This window comes from Phoca vitulina, unplaced genomic scaffold (assembly GCF_004348235.1).
Source record: "Phoca vitulina isolate PV1807 unplaced genomic scaffold, GSC_HSeal_1.0 scaffold49, whole genome shotgun sequence".
In the NCBI taxonomy this organism is placed as follows: Eukaryota; Metazoa; Chordata; class Mammalia; order Carnivora; family Phocidae; genus Phoca; species Phoca vitulina.
Window position 1 is genome coordinate 9,349,498 of NW_022589752.1, and position 12,691 is coordinate 9,362,188.

Genomic DNA, 12,691 nt, shown 5'->3' on the forward strand with positions numbered 1-12,691 from the left:
ATGTTCTGTTTTTTACATTACTGAAATTTGCCAAGCTTAAGTGGTCTTGGAATCAAATATAGACAGTTTTCCTGCCACAGTGAAATTTAAACACATGGGTGGAGTTTGCAAAGGAAATAAAAGACAATTCAGATTTCTTCTTTCTTTGACTTCTTTTCTCCATGTTTCTAATTATCTTTTTTTTTAAGATTTTTTTTTTTTATTCATTTGACAGAGGGAGAGAGCATGAGCTGGGGAGAGGGGGAGAGGGAGAAGCAGGCTCCCCGCTGAGCCAGGAGCCTGATGTGGGGCTCCATCCCAGGACCCCGGGATCATGACCTGAGCCGAAGGCAGATGCTTAACCATCTGAGCCACCCAGGCACCCCTCTAATTATCTATTCTTTTTAGATGAGTTGTAAAACCTACTCATGCCTAATATATAAATAGATTTTTTTTATGAAGAATTAAGTTGATAACCCTCACTTCCTGGTGAGCAAATGGAAGTTACTGTGAGTCTCATTTGAATGAGTACATAGCCCTTCATACCTCATCCTGAACATTGCCCTCCTGCCCTGACACTGAGCAATGCCTAAGCAGGTGCAAGGGAACCAGAGCTTTAGGCCATCAGTGAGTGAGTCAAGACTCCAGACAGGCAAATCTCTGCCCCAGTGGTTCTCCCAGTGTGGTCCCTGACGTGCAGTCCCAGACCGGCAGTGTCCGTGTCACTTGGGAGCGTGTTAGAAAGGTAGATCCTGGAGCTCCACCACAGACTGTTGAATTCAACTCTGGAGATAGGATTAGGCAACATATGTCTTAAAATGCCATCCAGGTGATTTGATGCAACTGGAGTGTGACAATGATTGCGTGTGGACACCCTGAGGAGGGGATTGGAGAGATTATTTCCAACCATGAGAGTGATGTCTGTGTAGCCTGTTACTTCATTGTGATTTTATAAATATTTTTATTGACATTTTCTAATATTTCAGGGGATCAGGAATTTTTAAAGTACTTATTGAATGATACAAACTTATAAAGATATATAAAAATGAGTGATAAATATTATACCAGCCAACAAGTGTTCTGAAATAACCTATAAAACTTGGTTTCCTTAGGAAATCTGTGAGTAGTAGTTATTCGCCAAGCTCAATAAGCTGTGCTAAAATGGAAGGTTGAAGTGGCAGAATAACATTTGTGATCCTTCAAAATGACATTTTAACATCTTAAGCCTGTGAATCCTGGATCTGTAACCTCTTCAGTCCAAGGCATGGACCCAGTTAAAGTGGAAACAAACTGTTTTCATGTTGGCTTTTTTAGAGCATTACTAATAGTTAAGGAATTAGTCAGTTTATAAACCATCCTATTCCCAAACGTATTTCTAGTTCACTTGAAGCTTCCATGTGTCTCCGTTGTTGTTTATTTTACCATAATAAATAGAAGTCTCTCCATCTTCAGATACTTGGCCTCATGAAAAGCACTGCAGCAGCCCTTCCTCTGGGGAGGTGTGGCATATTACGCATGAGGTTGTCTTTGAGCAGTTAAGGTCTAAGAATGCCCTGAAGTAAACAGTGCCTTGGTGCAGGCTCCTGGCTGATCCTGTGTGTGATCTGCAGTCTTCCAGAGGCTTTAAAGCCGGGGGTGAGATTTTTATCTCATGATCATTAAAAGAGTAAAGTCAAATATTTTATCAAACCCAAGTAGACTAATTATCAGTATATGTGAAGTCATGTCCACTGATCAAGGTAAGTGGTTTCATTTTCTAGTGTATCTTTCTTCTGTTTCTTTGTAGTGTGTGTGGTCAGTTGATAATACAGCATGCAGAGGGACATACAAGTGGCAGAGTGTGGTTTTGTTTTAATGTTAAGAATAAGGTTCACGTTATTTTCAACTTTAACATTAAAATATGTACTAGATTCAAGGTTTTTGGCTCTTTCAAGAGGCGTCTTTTGGGTTACCAAAGTACAAATTTGTTTAAGTTCTGTTTCTCTGACTCATTCTTACTAACATTAGAACAGTTTGAAAATTCAGTCAGTAAGGAGAGGAATGCAGAGAAAGAAAGCAAGAATTTTCTTTTTTTCTTTTCCTTCCGTTTCTGTTGTGAACAAAGCTCACAAATGTTTACCACTAATCCTTTTCTAGTGCTACTGCATGGAGCAGCGTTCTGTTCAAACAACCCCCCCACCATCCCAGTCTGCTTGTTTTAGTAAAGTTCAAGGGACTGAGTGTTCTGGGTTTTACATATTAGATAACATAGTAGAGCTAGGCATGGATTTGGTTTTTTTTTTTTTTTTAATTGTTAGTGGTATTGAGCCACTGTTGTTTTCCTCCAGTGTTCTAGAGAGCATATAAATGGGAAATTGACTTTCAAAGAGGAATGAAATTCTACTGTGTGGTAGAAATATAATCATGTGACAGGAAATTTCTGCTAAAAATATTTTTTAAGACTGAAATGGGTTCATTTTGTGTAGCTATTTTCCCATTGTTTCTGCATGGATATAAACCCTCCTGAAGAATGCGTCCATTGCTAAACAAGATGAGCTTTACCTTCATAGTTACCAAGATTCTCTTCCTTCTGACATCGCTCCTTCCTTCTTGTGGCCTAAGTGGGGTTTGCACTGAGTGTGGAAGCCCAAGGGTGGGGTTGGTCATGGTACTGCAGCAAGAACCTGAGGCTCCTTTCTGGAGCTGCACAGCCTTGGCTGGCTCTGCTCCCAGGTTCCAGGAGTTGCTAGAGATTAAGCAGCCCAGTCCGTGCCTGCCCTGCTTCCTCTGTCGTCTAGGTGGAAGCCTTGATTCTTTCGTGGGGCTTCCACTCTTCTTGCATAAATAATTTCAGAGTTCATGTCCTCTCTCCATGGTTTACCATCATATTCTAAATATGCAAGTATTTTTTAAAGTGACAAGTATTTTCTTTCTCCATTACTGAAGTTCTCTCTTTGCGTGAAATAGCTTCTGTCTCTTCTCATTCCATCTTCAAACAGTTAGGGATGATTGGGAATCAATAGGGAACTGATCTTCCCTCCTGGAAGGCAGTTCTTAAATGGAGAGAGAACTACTAGAATTTTCTGCTCTGATGCACATCTCCCTATAGTGAGTGACCACTGTTGAAATGTGGGCTTCAGAAGTTCCTTTTATGGTTTTTAAACTGAAAGGACAGTAATGGAGCACTTCCTGCCCACACCAATGGTTTATTTCGTTGCTATTACATTGTCTAAGAAAACATTTTATGCATGCATATTTAGTGTACATGTTATTTTGTAAAAGTTTTATCTTCTTTTAATGACTGGAAGAAATTTTCCTTTTTAAAACCTATACTTACAGGCAAACTCACATGGAAACTGAAAAGTGAAAAATAGTGTGATGAACGACTCAGGAGCAAGTATTATTTAATCTTTGCAGGGATGATAATATGGTCTTCATTTCATAGTCATCCAAAATATATGTAACTTACATTGTGATCCAAGAGTAGGATTTATACTTGCCCAGTTCTCCTTAGACACTAGAACACCATTCATCCAAAAAATAAAAAGGCCTTTTCCTTGGTGCCTGTAGACCTTATCCCTACTCCCTTTCTGATCTGCCCTCTGATAATCTTTACTCTCTGTGTTCTTTGTTGTTTATAAAATAGGGAGCCAATTTTTACTGGCCCGAAATATATTTTTAAAGGTCTTCACTCTGTAATTCTCTGCGTTGTCCCCTACCACAGTACCTCTAAGCCCTGTTTAGATCAGATCCTTCTAAGATTATTCGCCCTCTGCTAATTGACCAAGGGTCTGTAGTCGGTCCTATGTTGAAGCAGCAGAAGGAAAATGCCTATGAGGAGGAAAATAGTGTTCGCCTTGGAGGTTGGTCATTTTACGTGTGGTTATTGAAGCCTGGCCTAGGGAAAACCTCTCGTTCTCCTCTTAGAGAATGAATATAGACAAGATTTTCTTTTTTTAAAAAAAGATTTTATTTATTTGAGAGAGAGAGAGAGACAGGGGCATGTACCTGCACGCTCATGTGCATGAGTGGGGGGGCAGAGGGAGAAGGAGAAGCGGACTCCCTGCTGAGCACGGAGCCCCACATGGAGCTCAATCCCAGGACCCTGAGATCACAACCTGAGCTGAAATCAGATGCTTAACCGACTGAGCCACCGAGGCACCCCCAAGATTTATTTTTAACTAAAAAAAAAAAAAAAATCCCACTAAGTCATTGTGGCCTTCTCCATGTCATCGTGTAGCAACTCTTACTTCTTAGGCTCTGGCGGAAGACCTTAGTCTTCGTTCAGTCTTTTTCCTCTTATATCCAATCTGTCAACAAATCTTGCTTTAAGAGACCTCAAACTGACCATGTTTTAATGTCTCCCTTGCTGCCTCACTGGTTCAAGCCACACTCAAGTTTTCCTTGGATTATTCCAATAACTTCCTATCTGCGTTTGACCTCCTGCAGTCTGTTCTGCACCCAGCAGCCTGAGTGCTCCTTTAAAAATGGAAAACAGGGATGCCTGGGTGGCTCAGTTGGTTAAGCATCTGCCTTCAGCTCAGGTCACGATCTCAGGGTTCTGGGATTGAGTCCCACGTTGGGCTCCCTGCTTGGCGGGGAGTCTGCTTCTCCCTCTACCTGATCTGCCTGCCACTCCCCCTGCTTGTGCTCTCTCTCTCTCTCTCTCTCTCTCACAAATAAATAAATAAAATCTTTTTTAAAAAAATGGAGGGGCGCCTGAGTGGCTCAGTCAGTTAAGCATCTGCCTTCGGCTCAGGTCATGATCCTGGGGTCCTAAGATCGAGCCCCGCATCGGGCTCCCTGCTTGGCGGGGAGTCTACTTCTCCCTGTGCCTCTCTCCTTGGCTTGTGCTCTCTCTCTCTCTTTTTCTCTCAAATAAATAAAAGAAAAAAAAAATGGAAAACAGATCATGGTCTCTCCTCTGCTTTACGGCCCTTCAGTGGATTCCCAGCTCTGTCAGAGGAATAGCCTCTGTCCTCTCAGGGATAGACCAGGTCCTGCCTGTCCTGACTCTGACCTCTACTGTTAACTCTGACCTCGATGCCAAATGTACTCCCTGCTCATTCTTATCTATCCTTTCTCCCCCCACCCCCATGTTGTCTCTTACTTCTTCCTGAACATATCTACTGTGCAACTACATTAGCACTTTTGTAGTTTTATCCTTTGCTTGAATGTTAATCCCCCAAATATTTGTGTGTCTCACTCTCTTCAGGTCCACTCAACTGTCACCTGATTGGGGAAGCTTTTCTTGAACTGCCCCATCCAACGGCCCTCTGTCTCCTTTACTCATCTTTGTTTTCCTCATAGCTCTTTTTGCCATCTAGCATTTATATAAATGTATTTTTTATTGTGTTGTTCACTGTTCTATCTCTAGGGCCTAGAACAGTAACTGATACATACTGGGTGCTTTGTTAATATTTGTTATATGAATGAGTACATTTCTTTTTTTTTTTTTTTTTTAAGATTTTATTTATTTATTTGACAGAGAGAGACAGTGAGAGAGGGAACACAAGCAGGGGGAGTGGGAGAGGGAGAAGCAGGCTTCCTGCGGAGCAGGGAGCCCGATACGGGGCTCGATCCCAAGACCCTGGGATCATGACCTGAGCCGAAGGCAGACGCTTAACGACTGAGCCACCCAGGCGCCCCTGAATGAGTACATTTCTAATACTTGTGACCTTTTCTGTTAGGAAATTTAAAGCTAAATGAGCAGGAATATAGAGAAGTTAATAAATTATACATATTTGTAGTGTTCTCCATTTCTTCCCCTCAATTCGCTTCATAGAGTAAATATTCTGCTTATTAGTTTCTGGTCTTCCCTGTTAAGCAGAATCTGAGTCATGAGTGTCTTTCCGTTGGAAGTCTGGAGGTCAAGTTGATCACGTTAAAAAGAACAAAGAAAAAGGGAGAATGACACTGAAGTCATAGATGGGCTCAATAAGTGGTTTTGGATTATGAATTACAGGGCTCTGTTGGAGAGAGAAAATAGATGGGAGAAGTTTTGGGGTGTGAGACCAAGAAATTTGGGGAACCACTTGCATGGAGAAAATTATGGCAAGATGACAATAAAATGTTTAAGATGTTTTATTACATATTAAGGATGTGCTTTCCCCACTTTCTTTTTCTTGTTTTTTTCCTCCTGCATTTAAGGCATTTAACTTTGAAATTCTCCCAAAGGAGGAAAATAGGAAAAGAATGAAGTTAATATAAAATGTAACAGCGTAGGGGCGCCTGGGTGGCTCAGTCGTTAAGCGTCTGCCTTTGGCTCAGGTCATGATCCCGGGGTTCTGGGATCAAGCCCCGCATCAGGCTCCCTGCTCCATGGGAAGCCTGCTTCTCCCTCCCCCACTCCCCCTGCTTGTGTTCCCTCTCTCGCTGTATTTCTGTCAAATAAATAAATAAAATCTTTAAAATAATGTAACAATCTAGAAATGTTTCCTCTTAATAAGTTCTTGTAAAGCTTGATTTAAAGGGAGTAGAAAACCAATTCATGGATTAAAGTGTGAGAATTATTTATGTGTTTATACTTCATCCAGTTTCTTTCCAAATTCATCTGGATAATTGGAAATTGACCTGCATTTTAAAATTTATAACCAGCAGTTAAATTCTATGAACTGTTATTTGCAATATGCTAATATATTTATTTGAGTAATAATAATGATACATTGTTGGGTCACATGACTTCTTAGAAAAATGAAATCTATTTTGAGTATAATAAAAAGAAGTATATAAAGCTTGAAAAGGATTATTTTTGTGACTTTGTAAATGTAAGCCCCCTAATGACTATTGAACTGGTGAAGTTACCAATTTATATAGAATATCACCAGTTTTTCTCTTTTCACATTGCCCAATAAAAATTTTTTCTTGATTTACTTCTATCAGAGTTGCTAATTTAGAGTGGAAAATAGCAACATAGTGAATGAAAATATTGAGCAAAGAAGATATTTTTTGTACTTCTTTAGTCTAAAATTCATTAACTTATTTAGATACAGGAGAATGGTAAGGAGACATGCTTAGAGATAGGGAACATAATTGTACAGTAGTCCCCCTTCATCCATGGTTTCGCAAGCAGATGATCCTTCTTCTGATGTGTCTTCAGAAGGTCAGTAGTAGCCTAACAGTATGTCACAATACCTGTGTCATTCACCTCACATCAGCTCATTGTGCAGGCATTTTATCATCCCACACATCATCACAAGAAGAAGGGTGAATATGGAACAGTAAGGTATTTTGAGAGAGCTCACTCACTCACATAGCTTGGTATAGTATAATTGTTCTATCTTATTGCTAATCTCTAACTGTGCCTAAGGTATCAAACCTTATAGGTATGTATGTATAGGAAAGAGAGTAAATACAGAATTCAGTACCATTTGCAGTTTCAGGCATCCACCTAAGGTCTTAACATATCCCCTGTGGATAAAGGGGGGGACAGGGAACTACTGTATTCACTAGACCCAATTCTCTTTTTAAAGATTTCATCTTATTTATTTGACAGAGAGAGGGAGAGGGAGAGGGAGAAGATGCGGGACTCGATCCCAGGACCCCTAGATCATGACCTGAGCCAAAGGCAGACACTTAACCAACTGAGCCACCCAGGCACCCCTCACTAGACCCAATTCTAAAAACCTTTTAATATTCCTGCCTTCAAGGAAGTTTAAGTATGCCTCCACACAGACACAGATAAAAGCAGTGACTCTACCTGACAAATGTAATAGTATAGATACAAAATATGTTTTTGGAGAACAGAAAAGGAGGAACAGCTGACTGTTTGATTCAAGGAAATTTCCTCAAAAAAGTGACATTGGAACTAGATTAATATGTCTGACAAGAGACTGTTAAGCTAAGGGAACCAACATAGGCAAAAACATACAGAGACATAAGAAAAGAATATGTTCCAGGAATGGAGAAGATAGGAGTGTGGCTAGAGCTTTGGGTTGTGTGTGGCTGTGAGTAGATAGACATGAAACCTTTACAGGTAGACTGATGGCTAATGCTGAGATCTCTGATGGTGAAGAGTCTTTTATGCAAATTAGAGTTTTTTTCCTATGGGTCTTGCAGTTCCGTTAAAGGATTTTAAGCAAGGGGAGGAATAAGATTGGTTATATCATGGAATGAATAAAATAAACTTTTTCTTTGTAGGAACAATCCTCTTAGATATAACTAACCATGACATATATAATGCAGTTTTAAAATTCAGAATTAGAAAAGTGGTTATATTTGGTGAATTGGCTTATTTTTCTTCCTTCCTCTGTCAGCCAGAAAAAAAAAAAAAAAGGAAATAATAGAAAAGCTAGATGGAATATTTGCTTTTTAAGTTTTGCATGACTGAAACAATCCCCTACACTGTTAGAAGCTAAACACACAGTGCTATTGTGCTCCTGCTCTAGAACCCAGCCAGGGAAAAATACGAGGCCGCAGGGCCTGCTGGTCTGATTACACAGCAGGGAAAGCAAGTATCTAACTTGTTAAGCTGTTAAATATTAAATTTTTAGTAAAATGGGATTTTTATTAATGTTTGTCTTGAAAGGGTATCGAAATAAAAAAGTGGGTTGGGATAGATTAGAGACTGTCTCCAAACCTCTTTGTAGAAAGTCACCTACCTACCTTGTCAGATTTTTAAAAAATTGCCACTCTTCAAATAGAAGTACTGAGGTCCACATACTACCTACCTGTGACCCATACCTAATCAGTGACACTAGAGAAGTAAAACTTTCTCTAATTTATAAAGGTAAGTAACTTTCTCATAGTCACAAAGTAAATAGTCATGTCAAAACTTTGGCCTTTTACTAATTTACCCTCTTTTCTCTTAGGAAAAAAATGCACTTCGCAGATAAACATTAGCCTTGTTTCCCACAGCAGGTCTGGCTGGTCCTGGACTATAGTGATTGTATTGGTGTGTTTAAATAAGTAGCTTTCATGGTGAAGGACTTGCTGGCCCCGAGGAGCTTTTCCTATTTGGTAGAGGTCTTTTTTTTTTTTTTTTTTTTTTAAGATTTTATTTATTTGAGAGAGAGCACAAGCAGGGAGAGGGAAAGGAGAGAGAGAGAAGCAGACTCCCCATGGAGCAGGGAGCCCAGCAATGACGGGGCTCAATCCCAGGACCCCAGGATCATGACCTGAGCTGAAGGCAGACGCTTAACCGACTGAGCCACCCAGGCTCCATGATTGCTATGAAGCTAAATTTAGGTTTGAAAAGTGAATGAACAGTGTCAATAACTGCAAAACAAAGTGTAAGAAGACAGTGGGCTGAGAAGTAGAAGTCGGCCAATAATTTTAAGGAGGCAATGTGAAGTAGGCAGAAGCTTGCAGACACTAGTTAATAAAAATAGAGTATTAAGACTGGAATGTTTTAGCTGCTGGGAATCAGGTTTAGAGAAATCAAGTTCAGAAAAGCAGGTACAAAATTAATGAAAATAAGCAAAGTCAGGAAGGATTTGGTTATGAAAAGGATGTTGTGTGTGTGTGTGTGAAGAGAAACAGTAGTCAGTGTTTGGTTGCTTATGATTAAGATAATTAACAATTTTGTTTGGTCTTAGCAACATCCTTGTCAAACCGTAATCAACACTGGCCAGTTTGATTTTCTTCTTCTCTCTGGATCTGCAGATAAATTTATTGTGAATAAATGGAAAATAGTTTGGCAGTGGGTAGAAGGAAGAGGAAAAGCCAAGATTCTGGTTAATTTATAAACCAGACATCTTGAATAAATGAGTTGGCTATAGCTCTTAGAAAAAAACAACCTTATTTTGCCCTTCAAGTTCTTTTCTTACATCTGTTTTTATTTCTTTCAGACTTTGTGAAGTCCATAAAATTTAATTTTACTGTTTTAGAAGTCTCCTTTCATAGCAGAGCTTTCCATACTCAGCCAGAAATCATCTCCGTCTTTTGAATTCTCAAGGCTTCTAGCTGATACCTTTTCAAATACACAGAGGATTTCTAGATTTTTGGGCTTTTGTGGTAGTGAATTTTTTTTTTTAAAGATTTATTTATTTTAGAGAGAGCACGTGCATTCGCACAGGGTGGGGAGGGGCAAAGGGAGAGGGAGAGAGAGTCTCAAGCAGACTCCACGCTGAGCACAGAGCCCGTCACGGGGCTCCATCCCATGGCCCCGAGATCACAACCCAAGCTGAAACCAAGAGTCAGATGCTTAACTGACTGTGCCACCCAGGCACCCCTCAGTAGTAGATTCTAAAATCACATAATCTTACTTTACTACCACATAGCAAAGAGGGCGTCATTCTTGAGATTAAATTTTGGGTGTGGCTTAAATAGCCAATTGATGCTGTGAGCCTAAATCGTTTCTATTAAAATTTCACTAAATCTTCATGGTATCTCCACTTTATAATTTTGGTGGAACTTTAGCCTAACAGCTAAAAATTTTAAAAATTCATTTCATACAGCTTCCACTGCAAATAGTAATTTGATCTATGCCCTGTTACGACACCAGAAATAGTGGTTCTCAACCTTGACTGCACCTTGCAATCACTTTAAAACACATATACCGTGGGGCACCTGGGTGGCTGAGTTGATTGAGCATCTGCCTTTGGCTCAGGTCGTGATCCCAGGGCCCTGGGATCAAGCCCCGAGTCAGGCTCCCTGATCAATGGGGAGTCTTCTTTTCCTTCTGCCCCTCCCCTCCACTTGTGCTCGCACTCTCTCTCTCTCTCTCAAATAAATAAATAAAATCTTTTAAAAAACAAAACAAAACAAAACACAGATACCTGGGACCCACGCCCTAGAGATTGTGATCTCATTGACTTGGGGTTCAGTGCAGGTATTGCAGTTTTCATTTTTAAAGCTCCACAGGTGATTCATGGTTGAGCACTGTTGATCAAAAGCGTGACCTTTTGGCTTAGTGGTTCACATGCAGTAGATAGCTGGGGAAGATAATTTTTACTAAAAATATTAGGAAGGCAACTGAATTAATAGCATAATAGGCATGTGGGATTTAGATCAATAAGAAAGTGAAGATCAGGGCGCCTGGGTGGCTCAGTTGGTTGAGCGACTGCCTTCGGCTCAGGTCATGATACTGGAGTCCCAGGATCGAGTCCCACATCGGGCTCCCTGCTCAGCAGGGAGTCTGCTTCTCCCTCTGACCCTCCCCCCTCTCATGTGCTCTCTCTCTCTCTCTCTCTCTCATTCTCTCTCTCAAATAAATAAAATCTTTAAAAAAATAAAAAAATAAATTAAAAAAAAAAGAAAGTGAAGATCATACGGTGTAACACTGTTAGTTTACCCCAGAGTCATCTGTAAGCCCAGATGTGCTAGATAAACTATGTTAGATCAACTGTGCCATGGTGCCGTTAATGAGTTTCCTGAAACCTAGAAGTTTTTACTTGAAGAAGTCACATTGCTAGCTGGGGACAGAACCAAGAGTGGTTCTGGAAGATTATAGTGATAACATAACATAGTGCTATAGTAATAATAGTGTTATTATATAGCACTTAGACCACTAATCTGTGGGGTTTTTTGACTTGATTATTTAGGTCAAGGTCTGCAAACCTTTTCTGCAAAGGGCCAGATCATACATATTTTAGGCTTTGCAGAACACAGGGTTTCTGTCACAGCTGCTCACTTCTGCCAATTTAGTGAGAAAGCATCATACACAGTATGTAAAAGAATGAGTGTGGCTGTATTTCAGTGAAACTTCATTGACGAAAATAAGTGGTGGACCCAGATTTGCTCTGTGAGCTGTGGACTGCAGACTTTGAGTTCAGGTGTATTTTAATTTTCCCACTGAGGGACTTGTGGGCTGTAGCTTGTAGCCCCCTGATTCAGGGGCATTTTAAACTTCCTACTTGAGAGCAGGGTGAGGATCTTAGTGATCCTAAACACGGATCACTCCACTGGTACTTACTGATCCTTTTTCGGTGCCCTCTCTTGCAAGGTGCTAATAAGTACATACTTATTGAATTAATGTATACATGCAACTTTTAACTTTTTTTCTATTATCTTCAACCAACCCGTATAACCAGTCTTCCAGTAGGGAAAAAAGATGGCACATGTGCCAGCTATGGAGAGGAAATGCACTTCAGTTCTTTGAAGTCTGTGGCAGGCTATAATTGCTAGGTTTGGTAGAATTCTCGAAGTGAATAGAGATCTGATTTGCTCTGAGGACATTTATTATCCTAATGTCTTAGAGCAGATTCTAAGACTTTATTTCTAAAAAATTAATTCTTTTCTTTTTTAAAAATTTAAATTCACGTTAGTTAACGTTAAAATTTTAAAATTTTAATTAACATTTTATTAATAACGTTAATTAATAAACGTTAAATTAAAAAATTTAAATTCATGTTAGTTAACGTTAATTTTAACATAAAAAAATTCACTACCACAAAAACCCAAAAATTAACATTAACGTTAATTAATATCTAACGTTAGTTAGATAGTGTATTATTAGTTTCAGGATAGAATTTAGTGATTCATCACTTGCATATAACACCCAGTGCTCGTTACATCAAGTGCCCTCCTTATTGTCCATCACCCAGTTAGCCCATCCCCCCACCCACCTCCCATCCAGCAACCCTCAGTTCCCTATAGTTAAAAGTGTTCCTTATGGTTGGCCTCCCTCTCTATTTTTATCTTATTTTTCCTTCCCTTGCCCCATGTTCATCAGTTTTGTTTCTTAAATTCCACATATGAGTGAAATCATGCTATTTGTCTTTCTCTGACTTATTTCGCTTAGCACAATGCTCTTAAAAAAGTATTTCTTAAACTTGGTTTTGTAATAACTAGG

The 12,691-nt window shown here is 39.7% G+C and overlaps 1 protein-coding gene across 6 annotated transcripts in view; it reads left to right on the plus strand.

Moving 5' to 3' along the window:
• FGD4 (FYVE, RhoGEF and PH domain containing 4) overlaps positions 1-12,691 on the plus strand; it is a 208,875-nt gene that overhangs the window by 112,847 nt on the left and 83,337 nt on the right. The window contains exon 1 of one of the 6 annotated variants that reach the window (XM_032432823.1): positions 1,007-1,718. The exons of the other annotated variants lie outside the window; for them this stretch is intronic. Coding sequence (XP_032288714.1) covers positions 1,631-1,718 — 88 coding nt within the window. The 5' untranslated portion in view covers positions 1,007-1,630. Of the gene's footprint in view, positions 1-1,006; positions 1,719-12,691 lie in introns of those variants that run through there. 6 annotated transcript variants of the gene reach the window in all.